At 32.8% G+C, this 24,515-nt stretch overlaps 1 protein-coding gene across 2 annotated transcripts; it reads left to right on the top strand.

Moving 5' to 3' along the window:
- Positions 1-104: 104 nt before the first annotated feature.
- Positions 105-23,417, top strand: HMMR (hyaluronan mediated motility receptor). 2 transcript variants are annotated; one of them, XM_044661715.1, is made up of 18 exons: positions 105-150; positions 1,995-2,093; positions 2,838-2,929; positions 6,398-6,454; positions 8,538-8,726; positions 11,258-11,347; positions 11,426-11,523; positions 11,950-12,024; positions 12,117-12,295; positions 13,089-13,237; positions 13,390-13,604; positions 14,636-14,752; positions 15,034-15,192; positions 15,663-15,815; positions 15,896-15,989; positions 16,640-16,816; positions 19,725-19,887; positions 23,389-23,417. In XM_044661715.1, exons 1-18 carry the CDS (start codon positions 105-107, stop codon positions 23,415-23,417), a joined length of 2,181 nt encoding a protein of 726 aa, XP_044517650.1. The 2 variants fall into 2 exon arrangements, with proteins under 2 accessions (XP_044517650.1, XP_044517649.1); XM_044661714.1 differs by lacking the exon at positions 23,389-23,417 and adding an exon at positions 20,991-21,571.
- The last annotated feature ends 1,098 nt before the right edge of the window (positions 23,418-24,515 follow it).

Below are 24,515 nucleotides of genomic sequence, written 5' to 3'. Positions count from 1 at the left end.
CTGTTCTTGAGAAGGAGGCAAGCAAGCTGAACTTTTCGAATTTAAGTGAGAGGGTTGCTGTTGCTGTGGTCCATCCTGTCTGAAGGCTACATCTAGTTGCTGATATGTCCTTCCCGAAGGCTCCGCTAAAACGCTTCAATGACCCTTCTGGTGCGTATAGAGGAGAGCCTGTGCAGTCTTCAATTGGGGAGGCTTCTACTGAATAATTTGAAATCAGAGGCCAGGGGTGTTTCTCTTGACCTTTTTCATGATCCATCTCCCTCAGAAGCTTTCTTTCCTCAGAATCCAAGTCTGTGGCCCCTGAGACCCTGACTTACTTCTATTTTTATTTTTTTATTGATTAATTAAGAAAATTTTTCCGTTCCGTAATTCATGTTTTTTACCTCCCCTCCTCCCACCCCCCTCCCATAGGGAACGCGCAGTTCCACTGGGTTCCCTGCCTTATTTCTAGCGTTACTTGGTATGACTTTATTAAGAGAGAACGAATAGATTTGTTCTTAGTTGTCAAAAGAATTGTACCAGATGTTGTGAGGCTGGAGTCCTAAAGCTAACTCTACTCTTTTTCTTTTGTGTCAAGTCATTTTCCACTTGAATTTCAGTTTCTTCATCTGTTGCATATCAGACTAGGTCACAGTTCCCAAGTCTGTGTGTATGTGTGTTTGATGAACTTCTTTGTCAGTCTGATGAACCCTTTCTCTGAATAATGTTTTAAAATAAATTAAAATGGTAGTATCACAAAGGAAACAAATTATATTGAAATACAGATATAACTTTTTTTAAAAATCACTGAATACCAGGTTAAGAATAACTGGGCTAGTTAATTTTTAAAGTTCACTTTGATCTTATAAATCCAGTGACACCTTGACATGACTATAGGAATTTGAAGAGTTATACCAAAGAAGGAGTTGACTTGTTCTTATATTTACAAGTGTGGAATTTTGATAGGTAAATTTCAGTGGGAAATAAGGGGGGGGGGAGACAGCTGTTCCAAAGTGGAATGTTTTAGGAAGTAGTCATTGAAATTAGGTGGCAAAGTATGTGGAGTTGGTATTTAGCTTGGAGTCAGGAAGTCCATCAGATAATTCCCTAGCTACTTACTAGCTGTTTTATCCTGGGTGACTCAACCTCCTTGTGACTCTTGTTTCTTCATCTCCAAAATGGTATAATAATAGCACCAACCTTAGAGGGTTATTATGAAGATAAAATCATATAATTTAAAGAGCTTTGAAAATCCTAAAGTTGTATATATATATTTAGGTACTTTATTATAAATAGGTTTCTCCTCACTGAAAGTCTTTAAAGAGACTAGAAGACTGTACCAGAAGTATTATAACTATGATTTCTTTTTACTGGATGATGGTTGGGGTTCCTTCCAACGTAGAGATCTTAGGATTCTGTGATGTTTTCTGCTTTACTCTCCCATTGAAAGTATTGTAGTTTTTTCTTTGTTAGTCATTTCACTAAATGAAAATCATCCCATTGTTTAAAAAACAATTTAATGCAAATTCATATTTTATTTAGTTTGTTTATATTTAATGAATTTCCCTTAATCTATCTGAGGCTATGTTGTTTTTCTTATGGTGGTGATTCTTATGCCAGAGATGCCTAGGGCCCAAAGGACTAAGCTAAGTTGCAGGATGTCATTTATTTTGACTTAACTTTTCATATTTGCCACAAACTAAAATCAATAGTTATAGTTCTTTTGCAACAGGATTTTAGTTATCCAAAGTCCCAAAAAAAGTATTCCTTAATGCCCTTATATGCTATGAAGTTTCTATTTCAAGGAGGACTTGTATTGGTCATTCAAGACAGTAAAATATTTCTCTATGATTCTTAGTACCAACAAACAGCTGATTTTTTTTATGTGAAGAGAAATAAACAGCTCTATTTTACAAATTCCATTTTTGCTACTACTAATCTATTAATTTCCCAAATCTTACTATATAAATACATTGAATAAATAAAACATGGATATTTGATTTTGTTGTTTCTAGGTCGTGTACCTTCTCCAGGAGCTTATGATGTCAAAACTTCAGAAATACCAAAAGGGCCTGTATCATTTGAGAAATCACAACGATTTAGGAAGCATCAGGGTAATAATACCTTCCAAAATGAAAGGGACAAACTATATACTTTTTATATAATTTTTTCATATTTATTCATCTCCCTCATCTGTCCCTTCTAAAATTACTTTGTATTGCTTATCTGTGTACAAGTTACTTTTCCCCCCAGCAGAATTTATATTTCTTGAGAACAGGGAATATTTCTTTTCTGTCTCTGCTTTCCACAGCACCTGACATTTTGACTTACATATAGGGCATCTACTTAATAAAAATAAAAAATAATTGAATAACAAGCTTTAAAAATTTGGAAACTTTATATTTTGGAGAGATTCCCAGGTATTTCTGAGAGCTAGAAATTGAAGCTGCAAGCAATTCTTATGTACAAAATCAAATGAATTATGAAGGACTAAATTGCTCTGTACTTGACACATTTTATGAATGTAATTAAGTACTAAACCTAGCAAGTAATCTAAATAGCAACATGAAGGTATGTGGACACAGATAAAAGGATTCTCCTCATGATCACCCTTTCCCTAGACTCTTCCATTCCAAATAGGTTTAGCCAAGATATAATTTGAAACTGAATTTGTAAATAAGAAGAAAGAATAAAATTTTGACTATTTTTCTAAATTTTATTCTAGATCAAAAGGATTAAATTGGGCTGCTACTTTGTATTTTTATTTTAAAGCTAGTATAAATTATATAAAAATATTTAAAATCTAATGTTTAGAAAAATTACTACTTCTATTTATATTTAAATTTTAATTTTTATAGCAGCTTTTATGGAAAATCAAGAGGGTATTAATAATGGTAAAGACAGGCCTACAACCACAACTGCAAAAAATCTGAAACCTTTGGAATTAAAGGTAAGAAACTTTATGTGATAGATATAAACCAAATAATGAAAGATATTAACATTGACTGACTGAATTAATCTGTGAATGCATGAGTAGGAGCTATTGTTCAAAGTGTTAAGAAATTCATTTCTGTATTTTTTGTAGTAAAACCTTTTTTTTTAAGTTCATAAAGTAATCTTCTATTTGACACCATTAGTACAAATTCTGTTCTAGGCAAGGTCACATGTATCTCATTTAAATGTACTTATTAATTCCAAATGGACTCAAGTCTTCAACTGGACTCAAGTCTTCAACTGTTCCTATGAAATGATTGTTATTTCATAATTCTTGAGATTTCTTTAAAAACTGTAGGGTTGAGGGAACACTATTCTAAAACTGTTTAGTACCTCTATGTATATGGAATTATATACATGTGTGTGTTTGTTATATGGGGAGGAGGGATAAGTGGTATGTCCAAAGAGTATACAGTACCTGTTTAAAACATATAGTGAAAAATCTAATCCTCTATTCATCACTAATGAAATATAAAGAGAAGCAATGCTTAACATAAGTTCTGTGGTTATTTGTATATATATAATATATTGAGTTCTAACTGAAGAATACAGTATGACATAAAAGAATGCTGGATTTTGAATCATTTTCAAATCCTGCCTCATCTACTTGGTATTGATGGTTTGGGGTATGGCAGGCCTCGTGGGGAGATTGCTCCCCTAGATGATAGGGTTAGGCTGAAAGCAGGGCTGATAGCTTAGGGAACATGACTGTTCTAGGGCATTTGGTCAGTAGGGTCCTCCAGTTTCCATGGAAGACTAAGGGAAATGGTTGAGGTGATTTGATCTGTCTAGTACATATTTCTCCTTGTCTTGTGTCTCACTGTGAAACAGCAAATTGGTTAGTTTCCCTGACCTTAAAGTGGCAGTTGGTGGTAGCAGGAATTGCAGACCTTTTCTATGGAGGTTGCATCCTTTGGTAACGAGAACATTGATACAAAAAGCTACAGTGTATAACAATGTATATGTACTTTAAAGAATCTAGTTCCTGGAATATATTTTATAAAAGTAAAAAAAAATACTAGTTGATCCACATTCCAAACTGAACTTACTGATTGAGAAAAGACTGATCATTGCTCATTTTCATGGTGTTATTAAAAGTTCCAATAGATTAGGTTTCAATCCTCTAAGAATTATTGTTGGGAGAATTAAAAGGATACTGTTAACAGGGAAAGCACGTTTTGAAACTTTTTTCTTCCATTTCCAGATAATTAATCTATGAACAGTTATGAGTAGATAAGATATTAGGAATCATTGCCTTTTACCTTAATTTTGAGTACAGTAAAGGACCTTTTAGTTCATTCTTGAGTTGTTTTAAATTCCTTTCATGTCCTACTATAAATTGACCTTAATTTAGTCTTTTTAGATACTAAAGTTCAAACTTATTGTTGCTTAAGATTTTTTTCTTTAATGACAAATTCTATCTCCTCAAAATTTGTTACCAACCTTAGTTTTATTTCTAAATTTATAATCCCTTACTTGGTTCTTTCTACTTTGTTGTTGTTCAGTCATGTTTGACTCTTCATCATGGACTCTTCTCCATGGACCAGAACCATTCAGGGGTTTTCTTGGCAAGAATACTGGAGGGATTTACCATTTCCTTCTCCAGTGAATTCAGTGGATCCTTTTACCCAAGGTCACAGAGCAATGAAGGCTAGATTTGAACTTAGGAATTCCTGATGCCAGGCCCAGGACTCATAACCACTGAGCTGCCTCTTAAGTCTTTGTGGCTCTATTTGTTTTTTGTTGTTGTTTTTGTTGTTTTTGTTTGTTTGTTTGCAAAAATCCTAGAGTGGTTTGCCATTTCCTTCTCCAGCTCATTTGACAGATGAGGAAACTGAGGCAAACAGGGTTGAGTGAGTTATCCATCACACATCTAGTAAGTGTCTGAGTCTGGATATGAATATAGGTACTCCTGCCTCCAGGCCTGGTTCTCTATCTACTGCTGTTCCCTGTATTTTATATTGCTGTTGGTTTTAGAAAAAGGATTATAACTTTTCCAAACCAAGAATTTAAAACCCTAATTTTCTTAAGCAGCTGCATTTTTATTGTAGCCTCTCTTGCATATAGGAAAATTGTCACCTCCAGCACAAACCATTTCTGTGTATATTTTCCTGTCTTTTATTTATTGTCTTTCTTCTAGTTTCATCCTCAGATGTCCTTGGGAATACTTTTCTCAGCTGGGCTTCTCTCAAATTGCACCATTGCTTTTCATTATTTTGTGAGGTGATAACTGCCCGTAATGTTTTACCTTCTGATATTACAATGTATAATTTTTCAACTTTTTTCAGATTTCTAGTTTACTTTAAATACCTATATTTATTATTTTACAAGTCAGTTGTCTGGTTGATTGAAGTAGATTCAAGAATGATTCATATTAGTAATTAGGCTTTTCCAGTGTGTTAAAATCAATATAATTTCTGTGTATTATTATTTGTTACTTATTATATTTAGGCCATCTACTTTGTTTTGTTTTTTCCCTCCCCAAAAGAAAGAATTCATAACATATAGGCCTGAGGCTTCTATGTCTTCTGAAGGTCTTTGACCACATTCAGTCTTTTGTCCTGAACTATATTTGTGCCCAATTTTGCGCTGAAGACATCCATTATCAAGTGTATATTTATTGAATTTGGAGGACCTTAACTAGTTATTTGTTCAAATTCTCTACGTTTTCATACTTTGTAAAACATGTGGCCCCATAAGCTGCAAATGTTTTCATAGTGGACTTTTGATAAATATTTATCATGAGCACTTAAGTGCAAGATAACCAAATGCACATGAAATTATATTTGGACATCTGATGAAATCACCACCACCAATTTCTTAACTTGCTACTCTAAGGAAAATCTGTGAACCATAAATCTTCCATTTAGCTGCAACTGTATTTTCTGGCTTCATTTATGGCAAAAATGTCAAGACTAACAGACTTAAGTGCCTCAAATAGTATATTTACTCACTTGTTTTTGAATATAGGTCTCACATTTAGAATACCATCAACTAAATTAGTGCTATATAAAGCCACTAAACAGTATTATTCTTAGCTTCTCAGTCCCCATTGTCTTCTGTTCTGCCCTTAACACTGCTGAAGCAAGAAGGGGCAGCATAGGCCTAAAGGTCATTTTGTATTTTTCTTTCTTTTCTGAGTTGAAGTAACCAAAGAATTCATTATTAACTGATCAGCCTCCTGGTGATGAGCCACTGTGCTGCTCCCCATAATGAAGGCACAGACTGGCATTGGTGCCCTCTGCAAGTCTTGTGAAAACTTGTGCTTTGCCGGCACAGCTTTCCAGAACCCAGGTTAACTCTGTTGTGGTGGAGCAAGATGAGCTCTCTAAGTATAAAATAGATTCCTTAAAAGTTGATTCGCCTCAAAGATTTTTAGCTTCATAAATTATGCTTATTATTGCATCTTTTGTTATTTTCATAGACAAAATCTCAAAAGAATATTAAAGAGCTGAAAAAATTGAAGATTCAGGAGAAAGAGGTAAGAAAAAATTATTTTCAGTTACTTAAATGTAAAGCAAAGCAAAGCAGAGTTAACAAAGAACCACTGGAGTATGTTGAAAGGAATGGAGGGGGCAAAGGGAAAAGAGGGAAGGAGAGACATGATTAGACATGCATTTTAGGAAGTTCACTTTAGAAAGATGATTTTAGAAAGATATTGCAAAGGTAAAATCAGCAGTCTTTGACAAGACTTTGGAGGGGATGAATGAGAAAAGAGTGATGAGCTGAGGATGATACCTAGGTTATGAGTGTAGGTGACTAGGCATATGATGGCACTTTCAATAGTCATAGGGAAATTAGGAAGTGGGAAGGACCCGAGGCAGAAAAATAATAAGTTCACTTTTGCCTGTTTTGAGTTTATGTCTATTGGATATCCAGTTTGAGATGTCCAGTAGGTAGTTCAAGGTGTAAGACTAGAGGTTTGAATAAGAGGTTAAGGCTGGATAAGTAGACTTGTGAATTAACAACAGAGAGATAATGATTGAATCCAAAGGAGCTATTGAGATCACCAAATAAAATATTATAAAGAGAAGAGGGCCCAGTACAGAGCCTTTTAGATCACTCAAGGGTAATGAGCATGACCTGGATGAAAATGTAACAAAGGAAGCTGAGAAGTGGCAAGATAGGTAGGAGGAGAACCAGGAGTGTCACAAACATTTACAAGAAAGTATTAGGGGGAAGAGGATGGTTGACAGTGTCAGAAGCTGCAGAGAAGGTCAAGAAGGATAAGGCTTGAGAAAAAGGCCATCAGATTTGGCAGTTAGATCATTGGTAACTTTGGAAAGAGCAGTTTTAGTTGAATTATGACATCACAAGACTGACTGTGTATAGAGTTAAAAGAAAGTGAGAGGAAAGGAGGTATAGGCATCTATTGTAGATAACCTTCTCAAGGAATTTAGCTACAAAAGGGAGGAGAGTTATGAGATAATCTACTGAGAATTTTTTTGAGGATGGGGGAGACATGAGCATGTTTATAGGCAGTAGAGAAGCAGCTGGTAGATAGGGATAGATTGAAAATTAGTAAGAGTAGGGATAATAAATGGGGGAATCTCCTAAAGAATATGAGATAGAATGGCATGTAGAGGGATTTGCCTTAACAAGGAGAGCCATTTCATATGACATGGTGTTTAGAAGTACAAAAAGTCTTTGTATAACATAAGATACATTGTGTCTCTAGCTATTAGCATAATATCTTTTCCATAATAACTATTCAGTAAATGTTTATAATGTAGTTACTTTTTCAATGATTTCTGGTAAAATACCTTATAAATTTTAGAAGTTGACACCAATGACAATCCTAAAATTAATGGAATGGAAAATAATTTTTGTGAGATTTATTTATTCAAAAGCTTTTTTGTGGGATACTAGGTATTTGAAAGCTTATGGTTATAAAAATAATAGTGATTGTATGATAACTTTTTGTATGATTTTATAAATAAGAATATAAATAAGATTTTATAAATAAGAAAAATAATAGCGATTGTTGGTATGATAACTTTTTGTATGATTTTATAAATAAGAATATTTTTTAAGGGAATTGAGGAAAGTGCTGTATAGCAAACCTCACCTCCCCCCACCCCCTCAAAAATCCCTGAATTGGACACTAGAATATGAGTTCTAATTCCAGTTGAGCTACTAACTAGTTCTACTAACTAACTACTACTAACAGAACTACTGTGACCTTGAAGTTATTCCTGCTCTGACATTTCCTTAAAAAGATCTCTTAAGATCCCTTCCAAACATAACAGTTTATATACATAAATCTGTGGGACCTGAAACTGCTTAATTTCATCCGTAAGTAAATCTTAAATCTTGTTAAATTTTCCTGTAAGATTACTTTAAATTGTTAAGTCCAATTGGGGGAAAAAATTGTTGATTCTTATTCAAATTGTTGAAAATACCTTTGGGGTAGGTAAGATACAGCTAAAGTAAAAGGAACATAGGAATGGGAAGTTAGTACTGGTTGATTGAAATAGGCAAAATTTAGGTTTTATTGGTATATGAAATTCAATGTGTGTGTATTTGCAGATATGGAACTTTATTTTTCATTCTTCTGATTCTAGATACGTGCCCTAGTCCAAGAGCGAGGAATTCAGGATAAACATCTTCAGGATCTGGAAGCAGAGTTTGAGAAAATGGAAGCAAAGCTCAACATAGCAGTCAGAGAAAAAACATCTCTCTTAGCGAATATTGCATCTTTGGAAAAGCAGCTTATTGAATTAACTAGAGCTAATGAAATTCTAAAAATAAAGGTATTTAGGCCTTACATTTAAGTTCAAATTATTTTTGTTTATGTCAGCAATGTTAGTTGTAATCTTAGTTACTAAACTTATTCCTTGAGTATGAAAGCTGCTCTCGTAATCATTTTTCATAATTGTTTTTTAAGAATACAGATTTTAAATAATTTTATTGAATATTTGCATTAAGTTCAGAATATCCATGCTTTGCAAAAGAAAAATGTATTTACGTATCTTGGAAGATTTTTTTTGTCTTTTCAAACTAAATTTATGAATGCTAGAAAGTTTCTTTTTATGGTTATACTGACACATGTTATTTTAGCCCAGAAGACACATTGTGGCAACTGTTCTTCAGAAGTTCCTTTTCCTAATCTACCCACACACTCCCTCCTCCCAATTTAAATAAACATTATTATAAAGATTGAAAGGATTTAAGCTAAAAAAATTTATCCATTATTTATTGAACAATCATAGACAATGTGATTTGAATTTAATATACATGCAGAATTTTAGTTTCATGATTATTAGCATTATAATTAATACCTTAATTTTTTTCTTTTAAAATAAATAATGCTATGCATTTTTATGCATGTATAAGTAAGTTATATACGAATAATCTTAATTTATATAGTACATTAAGCTTTTAACAGTGTTTTTCACATTAATTCATTTGTCCTCATAATAGCCATGTGAGTTATGTGCTATTAGTATCCTCATTTTACAGATGAGGAAATTGAGACAGAAGTGAAGTGATTTCCCCATGCTTATAGTTAGTAAGTGCCTGAGGCAAGATTTGAACTCAGGTCAGCTGCACTTCGGGTCTCCCACTCTATCCCTTTTTATCACTGAGCTCTCACTCTATCATATAGTTCTTTATATAGTTAATATATGCATTTATTTTTCCCTCAAGTAGTTTTATTCTGGGATATATTAGTCTTATGGTCAGTCTCTCAGCTACTTGTTCTCAACTTGGGAGACCTTCCCAGTAGGGAGCAGCATGGTACATAGCCACCTTCTTTTATACCCTGACAATTCTTAAATTTAAAAAAAAAAACCCAAAACAGCACTTTCTGGAGCAGGAAGACCCTGATAATATAGCCTCCCTATTTTATTGATGAGGAAACTGAGGCCCAAAATGCCTAAATAAATGGTCTGACTCACCAGACTGGTTGGGAACAGAACGGGGAATTGAACCTGGGTCTCTATCTTTACTTCTTTTCTACTCTACCATAGTTTTCCAGGTTTTGACAAAAATCTATCTTCCCTTTTCATATTTCTCTTCTTCTTCTTCCTCTTCTTTTTCTTCCTCTTCCTCTTCCTCCTCCTCCTCCTCCTCTTCTTCTTCTTCTTCTTCATCATCATCATCATCATCATCATCATCATCATCATCATCATCATCATCATCCTTACCTTCTGTCTTGGAGTATTGGCTCCAAGGCAGAAGAATGGTAAGGGCTGGGTCAGATTTGAACCTAGGGCCTCCTGACTCTAGGCCTGGCTCTCAATCCACTGAGCCACTCAGCTGCCCCCTTTTTTTTTCTTCTGAGTATGTTACTAAAAGTATTTGTTGAATAGAACTTTATTCCCTCTTCTTAAAGTGACATTTTAAAAAAATTTCTCATTTTAAAAAGTTACTAATTTATTTTTTTCCCCTTCTGCTACTGATTGCACATGGGCTAGTTGACCAAAATAAGGAGAATTACCTATTTATGATTTTAAGAAACAATTATTGTTATAGGGATTTTATGCAATCAGTGAATAAGTTTGATACCAAAAAGCAATTTAAGGAGTTTACTTAATTGACTACTTTTTTTAAATTAAGTGATTTCTAAAAAGTTCTATTCACATTTTAATAATTTTGAAAACTGTGAACAGAGTCAATAAATCCCTTCCTATGAAAATGCTTATAGATAGAAGAAGGTGAAAATTTGGGCTAAAGTTCTTTTTTGTTTGTATAATATAATCTTTTATCATTTTGAGCCAGTAAAATAATCTACAAGAAAATCACATTAATTTGTAAACATGCTTTAGAGTACATATTTTCTCTACTAGGATTTGCCAATTAGATAATGATTTTTGGTACACTAAATGGGTTGTTGTACCTATAAGAAAATTCTAAGTATTTGCCAAAAATCATCCTCTATTGAATGAGAAAAGCACAATTCTACTAAACCTTGATTCATATTGGCTTTGCTTATTACATGCATGTTTAGAGCTAAAGTGGGTATTTTGAATTAGTAGTGTTTTAAGGAGGCAAATAGGTCTGCTTTGGGATCTTGGAAGGAAGAGTCCATAGCAAAGGGTTAGCTATTGCTTAAGTAGCCTCTAAACATATCAGGATGTCCAGGAGCAGATGTGACAAAGTAAATAAAAGGTGTGTGAGTCTGTATGATCAGTAATGGAGAATTGGAACTGCTCTTACATCATGAGCTGATTATCCTTATCGCAGCATTTTGGAAAAGACTATAGTTAGGTCGACAAGAAACTGACACTATTTAATAATTATTTGTAGCTAAAATGTTTCTGATTTTTAAATTGTTTTCAAGTTTTCTGAAGATGGTAGCCACCAGAAGAAAATAAGTCTTCTAAGCTTAGAGTTAATGAAACTGAAGAATAAGATGGAAACAAAGAAGAAGGTAAATACTAATTTCAAGTTTGTTTTATTAAGACCATAAGAGTTTTTTCCTACTACCAATTTTCATTTTATTGTTTAGAATGTTGTTGATAAACAAGAAGGGAAGGAAATCAAACTATATTCGGCACAGAAGAATCTTCATTCTCAAGGAAATTTGGACCAACTAGAGGAAAAAATGTAAGTTGGTAAACTAGAAAAAAGACTAACATTGGGCAAAACTAATTTGAATGAAAGCCTCTATTAAACTGTTTTTCATAATTTCTCTACATAGACCTATTGTCAGAATTTTTTAGACTCACTTTCCACAAGAGTACCTTTTTTCCTATTGACTTGTAAACTTAAAGATGAAGTGGTTCCACTACTATTATGTCCCCATCTAGAGAATTGAGGTTTTTCAGTGAGTTATGTTTGATGATCTTATGATGCATGAATTTCTCAATAGGTTCTGAATTTTTCTTTAAGCTATTCAAAAGATTATTCACTAGTCTTAGAACATAACCTAACAATTTATGTAATTTTAAAAAATCTTTAAAGTAAAACTTTACCTTGGCCATAATTTTTATTGAGATTATATTAAAATATACATCCCATCATTTTTTGTAGAGTTACTTCAGAAAAAGAAAACACTGAAGAAAAATTAGAAATTGAAAACCTCTTGAAATATATTACAGAAATCAGGTAATGTAAATGTTTTCTCAAGTGATTCTTAATTAGTAAAATATGAAACATATCTAACAAGATTTAGATTTTTTTTGTTTGTTTAAATGAAGCTGTACATCAGATCAAATGGAAAAATATAAGATGGATATTGTCCAATTAGAAGAGACTTTGAATCAGAAGAATCAAGAGATTTTAATCCTTAAGCAATCTCTGGATGAAAATGTGGATGTATTATCTAAAAACATTAAAGACCTGAACACTAGATGTGAGACACTTGAAAAGGAAAAAGGTACAATTACTTAAATCACATAAATGATAGCTTAAAAATAGCAAAGAAAGAAAGAAAATAGTGCTATATAAATATGAATGGTCAGGGAAATAAAATCTATTTTATAGGCTTTTTATTCAAAACCATTAAGCCTCTAATAATGTTAATTCATTAATGCTGCTTTAAACATAATTCTTGATTTTCTGGTGGGGTGATAAGTAAAGAACTAGGCTTTTAAATCAGCATTAATTATAGCATTTTTAAAGACTATGAAATGTTATAACAGGCAAAAACTTCTTTGGGAGTACATTATTATAAGAGTATATGATTAATTGAATTTAAGTTTTTCTAACATGATTTATTCTTGGCATTAATGTCAATAGGGGGACTTGTCTCAATAGTCTAAGTAGGTTTTTTTAAAAACCTTCCAGTTAATAATTTTTATGTATGATAATTGCCAATATTAAGCATTTCCCACCCCCCAGAACAGTCAATCTAATTAGTATTATAGTTCCATTTCTTTTCAGTTATTGAATTATTCAGTTTTTTTACTTCTTCCCTAGTTGGTTTGAACTGGTAAAAATTTACAATGATATTTATTTCTATAGACTTGAATTAATGCATGATATAGTTTGTGAAGAAACAGGACAGATAATTAAGTGTACTTAAAGCAGTTGGAGTTTTTTGTTTTTTTGTTTAATGAATACTTAAATCTACTTAAATAGTAAAAAAAGAGATGGACTGTTAATATGAAATTGCTTTCATCCAAGTATAATGCTTTATCTAGTTATGTTTTTGAAATGTCATTTTATAGAGGAACTTGTCAAGCAAGACAAAGAACAAGAACAAAATCTCAATACTGAGATACTAAGCTTGAAAAAAAGATTAACTCTAGAAAAACAAGAAAATGAAAAGCTGGCACAAAAGCAGACAGAAATTGATTCATGTCTTCAACGAGAACAGGTAAATATTTACTTGTTCTCCAATATGAAGAAATATTGTTCTATTAATTCTTAAGCTTAGTATTTTGTGTTGATTGATTCCACCTTGATATGCACCTCTCAATTTTGGTTTTCTAATATGTAAGAATAATTTGGGATGATGTTTGGTCTTAGGAATTATCATCTAGTCTTAATCAGAAGCTTTGTCTATTCCAAGAAGAGATAATTAATGAGAAAAATCTTTTTGAAGAAGAATTAAAACAAGTGTTGAGTGAGCTAGATAAACTGCAACAAAAGGAAGAACAGGCTGAAAGACTGGTGAAGCAACTGGAACAAGAGAATACATCCAGAGCTACAGAGCTCCAACTCTTAGAAGAAAAGCTTAAGGGGTTTGTAGAATCTTTAGTTTAATTTTTAAGTTGAAATTACAAATAAAAACATTCTGTCTTGGTTCTTTTGCTTTACAGATTTTAATTGTGATCTTTTGAAAAAGAGGCAAGTTCTGAGGTTATTTAGCTTCTTGATTGTGTAGAAGAACAGGGGCCTTGAATTCGGAATGCCTGAGTTCTAGCCCTACTGCTACCATTAACTGACTCGGGCATCTCAAATCACTTGAACTAACTGGGCTGAAGTTTCCTCATCTATAAAATAAGAGGCTTAGATTAAATGATTTCTAAGGTCTTTTCTATCTTGAAAAGTATCAAATTGATAGGAGGATCAGGTGATAGGTTCTTAATTCACTTATTCATGACTTTGTTTTCTTACATTGTTCAAACATATTTTGTAATTGAAATTTTTCTCTACAGTTTTATTTTAGTTCTGCCTAGTTTTCTAATCTGATTTTTGGCTTAAAAGCAAGCATATTTTCAAAGCAAAAATTTTTTTTGGTATTGTTGTCCATTCTTAGTATGTGAAACTTTTCTCAAAAGGCTGATTTTTTTTTTAAACCCTTATCTTCCATCTTAGAATCAATACTGCCTATTGTTTCTAAGGCAGAAGAGTGGTAAGGGCTGCTATAGGGGTCGAGTGACTTGCCCAGGATCACACAGCTAGGAAGTGTCTGAGACAGATTTAAACCAGGACCTTCCGACTCTGGGCCTGGCTCTCAGTCCACTGAGCCACCAAGCTGCCCCCTCAAAAGGCTGATTTTTAAAGCTTTTCTTTCTATTCTTTGTTTTAATAAAGATATCTTTTCTCAAGTCCTTGAGCAATAACAATCCCTAGAAAAGTTATTGTTATATTGACTCCAAATAGCCTTGTAATAGTTTCAGAGAAACTATTTTGGTGAAACATCTTTATGCCAATTGTTTCTTTTTTGTCAGTCTCATTCTCTTGCATAATTTGACCCCAATGATTATTCTTTAGAAACTCCCTTTGGCCAAAAAAAAAATCAGTTTTATCTTTTTTTTTTTCCTCTAAGGAAACAGGATGAAATTGAGAAAAGCAGTGAAGCACACAATCAGGCCATTCTGCACTGGCAGGAAAAATACAACAATACATTACAAAATCTTAAAGAAGTCACTGCTGAATTTGAAAGGTATCTAGTCTACCACCCAGTTTCTCCAATTTTTATGTATCTTTTGTAAAACTTACACTGGAAACATAATGATGAAAGATGAACACTTGAGGAATGATACCCCAACTACTATTATCTTTACTGAATTTTAGTTGTCCCAGGGTACAATTGAATTAGAACCTTTCTCATTCTTCATCCTGTGTGCATCAAATAGGTTTTGAACTATGCAAATTGACAGTATAATAGTTTGTCACTGCACAATGGTTAAAAAACTTACCTTGACTTTTTTCGTTCTTGTTAAGCCATAAAGTATCAGTGGCTAAAGAGATGACGGATCTAAAGCATGAGAATTCATCACTACAAGGAAAGAATTCTGAGGCAGAAAAAACAGTTCAGCTTATTCAGCAGCAAATGGTGGAGATTCAGCATGCTAAAAATAAAAAGGATGAAGAATATACAAGGTATAAGCCACCTACACACTTAAGTACTATAGAGAAAATGCTAAGCAACATGCTTATATAAACCTTCTTACATTTCATTAGTATTTCAAAACAGCTCCAATTTTATCATTGTGGTACTTCCTTCACCTTTATAGATTATAATTCTCCCATGTCTTACTAAATGGTTTCAGTAATTCACATAATGAGCCCAGAACTCTACTAGAATAGTAGAATCTGTTTATCTTCATAAGAGAAGCATAAAAATAAGATTTAATTAGAGATTTTTGTTATAAACCAGTTAGTTCGGGCAGTGAATTGCTGTGTGTTCTATTTCGTTGGTTTATAGGATTTGATTTTACTTTTATGAATTTTAACATTAGATGTTTATGGTAATTAAAATGAAAGTTAAAATCATACATATGCATCTTGCTGTTTTGCATGAAGTACTAGAATATTTAGTTGATTTTTTTTTAATCTGCCTCAAATCTAAGGATGTTTCTAGACATGCAGAGCAAGTTGGCCCTTAAAGAAGAAGAAGTAAGAGAAGCAATAGCTTCTTCTTTAGAACAGATATCTGATTTACAGAATAAACTTAAGCAACAAAGTGAAGACTTTAAGAAACAACTTGTAATGGAAGAAACAAGGTAATATCTTATAAACATCTATTTTTTATATTAGAAATATGTTACTTTTTGTTAATTAGCCTTTTTTTTTCTTCACTTAGCAAAACTAGAGAAAATAATATGGAATTCACGGAAGATGTGAAAAAATGGCGTCTCCTTTATGAAGAACTTTATAACAAAACAAAGCCTTTTGAGGTTTGTCCACTATAAATTTAAAGTTACTTTTGATTTACCTTAGAAATGTTTAATGTCAATTACTATAGTAATAGCTGTGAGGGGCAGCTAGGTGGCTTAGTGGTTTGAGAGTCAGGCCTAAAGACAGGAGGTGCCATGTTCAAATTTGGCATCAGCATATCCCGTCTGTGTGACCCTGAGCAAATCATTTAACCCCCATTGCCTAGCCCTTAACACTCTTCTGCCCTGGAACCAATACATAGTGTTGATTCTAAGATTGAAGGTAAGGGGTTAAAAAAAAAAGCCAACAACTATAGCTGTGACTTGAGCTCTTCCCAAAAAATTCTTTCCCTTTCATAATGTGACTTTTTTCTATTGTGTTTCTTATTAAAACATAATACTGTTATGCTAAAATTTTTTGAATTAGCCTTTCTAATAATTTTTTCTTTTAAAAAATTTGGTTTAGTTTCTGATTTTTGTTTAAAGATTGAATACCTTCTAGTCTGAGGATAAAGAAAACTCAACTTATTCAGTAATCGTTTTACCATTATTATGCTCTAAGAAGTGCTAGAATTATATGTTAAATTTTAATTGCTAAAATTTAATTGAATGTTTGTGGATGAGCTTACAAATTCTGATCTTTAAATTTTTCTCTGTTAATCCTTTTTTAGCAACAATTGGATGCGTTTGAAGCAGAAAAGAGAGCTTTATTGAATGAACATGGTGCTACACAGGAAGAACTGAATAAACTTAGTGAATCATATGCCAAATTATTGGGTCATCAGAATCAAAAGCAAAAAATCAAACACGTCATGAAATTAAAGGAAGAAAATAACCAGCTTAAATTGGTTTGTAATTTAACATTTCATTTTTTCACTCACAAGAATAAGACGACTCTCCCACAGAGTTGGACTGAGTGAATCTCCCTCTAACGATATTCAAACATCATTATGGAACTACTATTGAAATACTTCAAATGATGGGGAAATCACTACCTCATATGCAGATCATTCTATCTTTTTACAGTTCCAATTATTAAGAAGTTTTAAGTTTAATTCAAATCTATTTCAAAGTAACTCATTTGCTGCTTTTAGTTTTACTCTCTGGGTCCAAACAAAATGAATCTACTATCTCCTCCACCTAACAACTCTTTAAATATTCGAAGGGCGATAATTATCTCCATCTCTCACACCTTTCCAGATTTCTCTTCTTCATGTTAAGTATCCCTAGTTCCTTCCACAGATTTTAATAGCATGTTTTCTAGTTCCCTTTACATTTTGGTTGCCTTCCTTTTAGTATACTCTTATTTTCCTTTCTAAAACATGACATCCCAAACTGGAAAAAGTACTCTAGATATAGCCTGTCTAATCAGATCATAGCATTAAAAAAAAATCTCCATTCCGGACACTGGTTCTATTAATGCAACCTAAGATTTCATCAGGTTTGTAGATTCCTAATAATCAAGCTTTTGACTTATTGAAGTCAAATAGAACTTCTAGGTCTTTTTTTTGGAGACTTATTTCTTGATAATACACCATAGCCTCTACTTCTGCAGGGTTTTTTTGTTTGTTGGGGATTTTTTTAGCCCAAAACTAGAAATTTCACATCTAATTCCATGGTATTTCATGTTGTTGGCTTCAGCTTACCATCCTAACCTATTAAACTTTCTGTATTCCAATTCTGTTATCTAACTTATTGGTTACCCCTCTTATAGTGTTGTGTCATTTTCATATTTTATAAGAATACCGTGCATTATTTTATCCAAATCATTGTCAAAAATTAATTTTTAAGTCCTAAACAACCATGTATCATGTTACTTCAGATTAATATCTGTATATTAAAGATAAATCCATCCAGTCAAACAGTCCTATGCCTACCTAAAAATACTATCATTCAACCTTTTTCTTTACAGTTAATACACAATGACATCACGAAACATTGGATTTCAGAAAGACATTTAGTATCTGTCCTTGAAAGAGGTGGTTTGATGCAGTAGAAAAAATACTGGACACTGAGTTGGAAGACCTGGGTTTAAATCTTAGCTTTGCTCCTTTTTATCTAAGTCACTAAACCCTTAGAATCTTAATATCCTCATCATTAAAATGAAGAAATTGGATTAGATCATTAAGCATCCTTCCAGTTCTAAATTTTATAAACTATATATCCAGAGCTTTCCCATGGTAGCCATCTTGTTCTAAAAAGAAATGAAATTAATTTGGATGACTCTTACTGATTATGACCTTTTTTTTTTTTAAACTTTATTTTCTGTCTTAGTGTTATTACCATGTACTGGTTCTGAAGCAGAAGAACCATAAGGGCTAGACAATGGGGGGGTTAAGTGGCTTGCCACCTGGTCACACAGGTAGGACTTGTCTTAAGGTCAGATTTGAAGCTAGGACCTCCCATCTTTAGGATTGCTCTTAATCCACTGAGCCACCTCGCTCTTAAACCACTGAACCACCTCGCTTCCCTCAATCATCTACTTCTAACTAACTACTAACAAGATAAAATTATCTATTTTAGAATTTTGCCAGGAATTCAATTCAAACTTACCACTATACAAGTGGAAGTATCCACTTTCTCTATTTTATACATTGTTTATTTTCCCTTTTCCATTCTCTCATCTAAATCCTTGGAAGTCACCAGCAGTGGTGCATCTATCAAACCTACAGAGTTTTTGAGTATCCTGTGACATAATTTATCTAGTAAATTCTTTTGGCCTGACCTTATAGTGAGTACATAGTGAGGAAGTTACTCTAAACCTTTTCTTCCCTTGACTTAGATTTCAGTTTCCTCTTTTAACAATTTTGTTCTACCAGGAATGTTCTCATTCGTAGAATAAACAAATTTACAGATCATATCCTGAAATGCTATGTGTTTCAATTTACCACAAGATTTTGAGGATAGAAGAACTTTATCTATATGAAGGAACAGTAGACAAAATGTCATAAATATTTCTATTTGTTAATGAAAGCCTTTAATGTGAATTATATGATAACTGGTAAGTAGAGTAAGAAAGATATTCTATTTTGAGATTATTTCCTTTTAGGATCATAGGACTTAGACTTGCAAGGGAACTTAGAGATCATCTTGCCCATACCACTCCTTCTCTTTTTCATATTTTGGATGAAGAAACTAAAGTGAGGGTAAATGATTTACTCAAGTTCTTACTAGTAAGTTAAATAGTAAGTGGAAGAACCTAGACTCAGACCCAGATCCTTTAACTCCATGTACATAATTATTCTTTCCATTAAATCATAACATTCTTATTCATATGTCAATTAAGATAATATTTAAGTGACCATCTTGAAAATCATCTCTCAATTTAGCTCACAGTTATGCTAAAAGGAAAAAAAATCCAAATTCATAATTGATTATTATTCTTAAATCTTTTGATTTTTAAAGCATCCTTTAGGACCCAGGTTCTTAACTTTTTTGTGTGTGTCATGGGCCCCTCTGGCAGTAAGTCTAGTGAAACTTTTGGGTGACTTTTTCAGAATGTTTTTAAAAAAGGAAGGAATGTTAATCTCAGTTGTAGTGAAATTTTTATGTTTTCATTAAAAATTATCTTAGTGGAAATAAGGAGGCAATTTTTACCCCCCATCCAAGTTCACAGATATTTTGGGATCTTTCTGTCTCAGGTTAAGAACCTGTGCTTTGGAAACTTTGTGCATTATTTACAATGAACATTTTTAGCATATCTCTTATTACAAAATACCAATTACTTAAATGTTGATTTTTTTATTCTTTATTTAGGAGGTTTCTAAACTCCGTTCTCAACTGAATAAGGAAAAACAAGCAGGGAAAAAACTTCAGGAACAAGTTAATGAAGCAAAAGGTTTCAAGCGGTTTGATCCTTCTAAAGCTTTTCAGCATGAGAGTAAAGAAAACTTTTCTCCCAAAGTACCTTTGAAGGAAGGTAAGAAAAGTTTAATTTGCTTGGTTAACTCAAAAATAACCTTTGCGGAATAAAAAAAGATGCTTTTTGTTTTGGAGACAAGCATGCCAGAAAGAATTTTATGAATTAAATTATTCTATTGTTGCTTAAAGAGAAAAGTCCAAAAATGGGCAGAGCTTTCCCTTGTCTTTGAAAGTCTTCTCTAACTAGAACTTTTTGGGAATTATGATTCATGATATTCTTGAACAATAAATAAAATTCCATAGTCAAGATTGAGAAAGGGTTCAGAATTTAGGTAACAGTCTCAGAACAATTGTAACTTAAAAAGTTGCATCCTATTGGATCCTATAGGATCATTATCTGAGAATCATTTTAGTCCTTCAATGATTTCCTCCAAGAATTCTCCTTTCCACTTCATCAAAGAACTTGAGATACATTTATTAAATGAAGTAAACAAAGATTTGGCTTATTCAGTACCCCAATGAAGTATCAAGAAAGAAGAAACTGCTTGCAAGTGGATCAAAAGTCTCTTTGCCCTTGTCTGGTCATCCTCTTAGTTCTGTCCTCAGAGAGAACAGTTTTTTCCATGAACTTCTACTCATTTTCTTCAAAGTCTTTAGTCTTTAGTGAAGGGAGGGAAACAATTTAGTGCAGAGCACTGGCTCAGATAGTTCATAAAGAATTATTAATGATTATTTTTATATGGGAATAATAAGTTAAATATAAAGTATTATCCTAATATTACTTTGTAAGATTAAACTTAAAAGGAGAAGGGAAATCACTTCCTTTTGCTGTTACACTCCCTGTATATGGAGAGAGATTTAAAAAGTTCCATCTTATTCTAAGTAAAGGTGAGATTTTTCAGTAATGTCAATGCATTTTTGGTGTATTTATCAAGGTAAGTATTCTGGAGGAACATATTGCATTCCAGTTAACTTGGAGAAGGAAGCAGATTGAATGTGCTTTACAGATTCATGGATTTAGAGACGAGACAAAATTCTAGCAAGCCCTGTGTATGATATACTTTGGTAATTAGCTATAAATACTGAGAAACTAATGATAATAATTAGTTAAAGTAACCCATCATTTTTATATGCTAATATATTTTCTAATGATTCTTCTAGGTAACAGAAAATGCTACTGAAATCCTCTGGAGTTTCTAGAATCATGAAAGAAGACTTTACAAATAATCTATAAGGACTATTTATAATTTATTGATTTTTGGAACACTCAAATTTATGAGATTTTAATAATGCTGATAATTTAATATTTACCTGTATTTAACTATATGAAAAGTATATGGTAATCCATCAACCTTGACTCCCCATTTCTAGTGATAATATTCCATTTTAGTTTTCTTTCTCAGATTTCTTAAACTTGTTCCTTTCCTTACACATTACTACTACTACAGTCTACACCCTTATCAAATAACTTCATGTCTAGGTTATTACAGTAGCCTATAGCTGGTTCCATTCTTTAGGTTTCTTTTTCCTCTTTTAATTCTCTCTGTATACTGCCATTAGATTAATTTTCCTTAAAAAATTTATTGATATTATTTATTCTTCCAGTACAATCTGTTGCTTTGTTATTGCACTGTTACAGCCAAAAAGAAAAAAAAAGATAAAATTAAAATACTCAACTTAATATCTTGTATGATTGTATTTAGAGTGAATTACTAAATTAGAGCTACTTATTGCAGCATTTTGAATTTAGGCTGTATGAATATGATGAATTTTAAAATACAAGGCTTAGTCATTTTTACCTTCTCCTTTTAATTCCTACATTTATAAAAAAATCCCTCTCCAAATAAGTTTTTTTTTTATGAAAAATAATTATATTTTCCAAAACAAAAACAATCTAGTGAGAAGTGGCAGTTTTATATATATGTATATATATTTTTTTTAAACCCTTAACTTCTGTGTATTAGTTCCTTGATGGAAGATTGGTAAGGGTAGGCAATGGGGGTCAAGTGACTTGCCCAGGGTCACACAGCTGGGAAGTGTCTGAGGCCGGATTTGAACCTAGGACCTCCTGTCTCTAGGCCTGGCTCTCACTCCACTGAGCTACCCAGCTGCCCCCCCAGTTTTATATATTTTTGCAGATCTCTTTAATGTTTCTTTTTTTTTTAACAGTTATTAATATTCATTTTTTAGAAAAGTTAACATGGTTACATGATTCATGTTCCTACTTTCCCCTTCACCCCTCACCCTCTCCCCACCCCTGGCCAATGCACATTTCCACTGGTTTTAACATGTGTCATTGATCAAGACCTATTTCCAAATTGTTGATCATTGCATTGGTGTAGTAGTTTCGAATCAAAACTCCCAATCATGTCTGCCGCAACCCATGTGTTCAAGCAGCTGCTTTTCTTCTGTGTTTCCACTCCTGCATTTCTTCCTCTGAATGTGGGTAGCGTTCTTTTCCATAAATCCCTCAGAATTGTCCTGGATCATTGTATTGCTGCTAGTACAGAAGTCCATTACATTCTATTTTACCACAGTGTATTGGTCTCTGTGTACAATGTTCTTCTGGCTCTGCTCCTTTCACTCTGCATCAATTCCTGGAGGTCTTTCCAGTTCACATGGAATTCCTCCAGTTTATTATTCCTTTGAGCGCAATAGTATTCCATCACCAGCATATACCACAATTTGTTCAGCCATTCCCCAATTGAAGGACATACCCTCCTTTTCCAGTTTTTTTGCCACCACAAAAAGCGTGACTATAAATATTTTTGTACAAGTCTGTTTATCTATGATCTCTTTGGGGTACAACCCCAACAATGTTATGGCTGGATCAAAGGGCAGGCATTCTTTTATAGCCCTTTGAGCATAGTTCCAAATTGCCAGCCAGAATGGTTGGATCAATTCACAACTTCACCAGCAATGCATTAATATCCCAATTTTGCCACATCCCCTCCAGCATTCATTACTCTCCCCTTCTTTCATTTTAGCCAATCTGCTAGGTGTGAGGTGATACCTCAGAGTTGTTTTGATTTGCATTTCTCTAATTATTAGAGATTTAGAACATTTTCTCATGTGCTTATTGATACTTTTGATTTCTTTATCTGAAAATTGCCTATTCATGTCTCTTGCCCCCAAATGAGTTATTTTTTAGTAATCTAATAGCCTTTCCAAAGAGGAGGAAGGAGAAAGCCCATTAGAAAGACTTATCCATCCAAATGTGCCTTATTAGAGGATGTTCTTTCCAGTTATCTAAAGACTGGTAGTAGATGCTATGGTCATCCAATTGTGTTCATATTGAATGATAGTATGGAGCTCTTTTAAGGTGGCATGGTTTTTCCTTTTGTAGGGAAATGTCTCATCTTTGTGATCTGTGTTAAAGATGCTTCCTCCTTTGGAGGAAACGATGAGGGTTGGGGGTAGGAATAGGTAAGTCCAGATTTATTGGAAGCAAGATATTATCTATTTACTTTTACTTCTAGATCTATATTTTGGAATTTTGGGGTACAGGAATTGAGAAGCTTGAGGACAGAGGATTGGCATGCTTCTTCATTTATTCTAGGTTGGCAAACAAGATGTGGACAATTTTAACCAATATCCCAAAGATAACAGGGCCATTTGGACCCAGATAGATGATTCTCTATGAAGCTGTAATTAGGGGAAACCTAAGGATAGTTTTAAACTTGCAAGCAAAAGAAGACAAGAAGCAAAACTGTTTAGATATACTTGGTATTAGCCAATTAATAAGCATATGCCTCTTCCTACCTAGTTCTGCCTTGAATGTTTGACCAGTGCCAGAAGGATAATTGTAACATGGGTTATTCTCTCCAATAAGAATTAGAGGCTTCTGATAGAGGTGCTTTCCCCTTTGGGATTCTACATATGAATATTAACTCAAATTGTAAAAGAAAGAAGAATAAATTTTAATTCCCTAGGATCCTAACAAGGAACATTAGGGTCAAAGTGGGAGAGGGGAATCATTTATTTAGCTATATATAAAGGCATATATGCACAAAAATGCACACTTTTTTTTAAAGAAAGAAATAAAAATTAACTTGCATTTTCCATAGTAAGGATGGCACAGTACTTGATAAGAAAAAATATAGGGTTATATATATCATAATAAATGTTATATAAACTACAAATCAGATGCTATGAAATGGGCATTGATAATAGGCCTCATAGCTGACACCATTCTGTAAATTATCATTAGGATAAATTTGCCAATGTGAATTTATTTTCATTAAAAAGATTAAAATCTTATAATATTGTGTATAAAATATCTAGGCTCCAAGTAATTTGGTTACAAAATAAAATTTATCTTATTCTTAAAATATTATTGAGGCTTCCTCTTATAAACCAGGTTTTAAAAAATAATTTGACACTAATAAATATCTGAAGTAAGATAAATCATTTCTCTATTCATTTATTATTTCATATTTGCAATTCAACTTTTATTTCCAGTTTACTTTATCCGTATACATTTCAAGTACTTTTTCTCCTTTCAAAGTAAATAGTATATATCTTTGCAAATTAGCAATGTATTTGTCTTAAATGAAATATTTAGATTTCAGAATCAGGGAAATAATTCATTTTATACTATATTGTCCACATTTAGTCAAGTAAGCCATTTAATTGGATTGTTTCAGAATGTTAATAACTGCGTTTATTCAAAATTACTTACTGTTT

Source organism: Gracilinanus agilis, chromosome 2 (assembly GCF_016433145.1).
Source record: "Gracilinanus agilis isolate LMUSP501 chromosome 2, AgileGrace, whole genome shotgun sequence".
Taxonomy (NCBI): domain Eukaryota; kingdom Metazoa; phylum Chordata; class Mammalia; order Didelphimorphia; family Didelphidae; genus Gracilinanus; species Gracilinanus agilis.
Note: the sequence above shows the minus strand (reverse complement) of the source record. Positions and strands in the feature narration are given on the sequence as shown.

Excerpts from the sequence above, each read along its gene's own strand:
- HMMR (XM_044661715.1), top strand. The coding sequence starts at position 105 with ATGTCCTTCCCGAAGGCTCCGCTAAAACGCTTCAATGACCCTTCTG. Across the intron at positions 8,727-11,257 it reads ATGAAATTCTAAAAATAAAG|TTTTCTGAAGATGGTAGCCA; the intron begins GTATTTAGGCCT and ends ATTGTTTTCAAG. Across the intron at positions 13,238-13,389 it reads CATGTCTTCAACGAGAACAG|GAATTATCATCTAGTCTTAA; the intron begins GTAAATATTTAC and ends GTTTGGTCTTAG.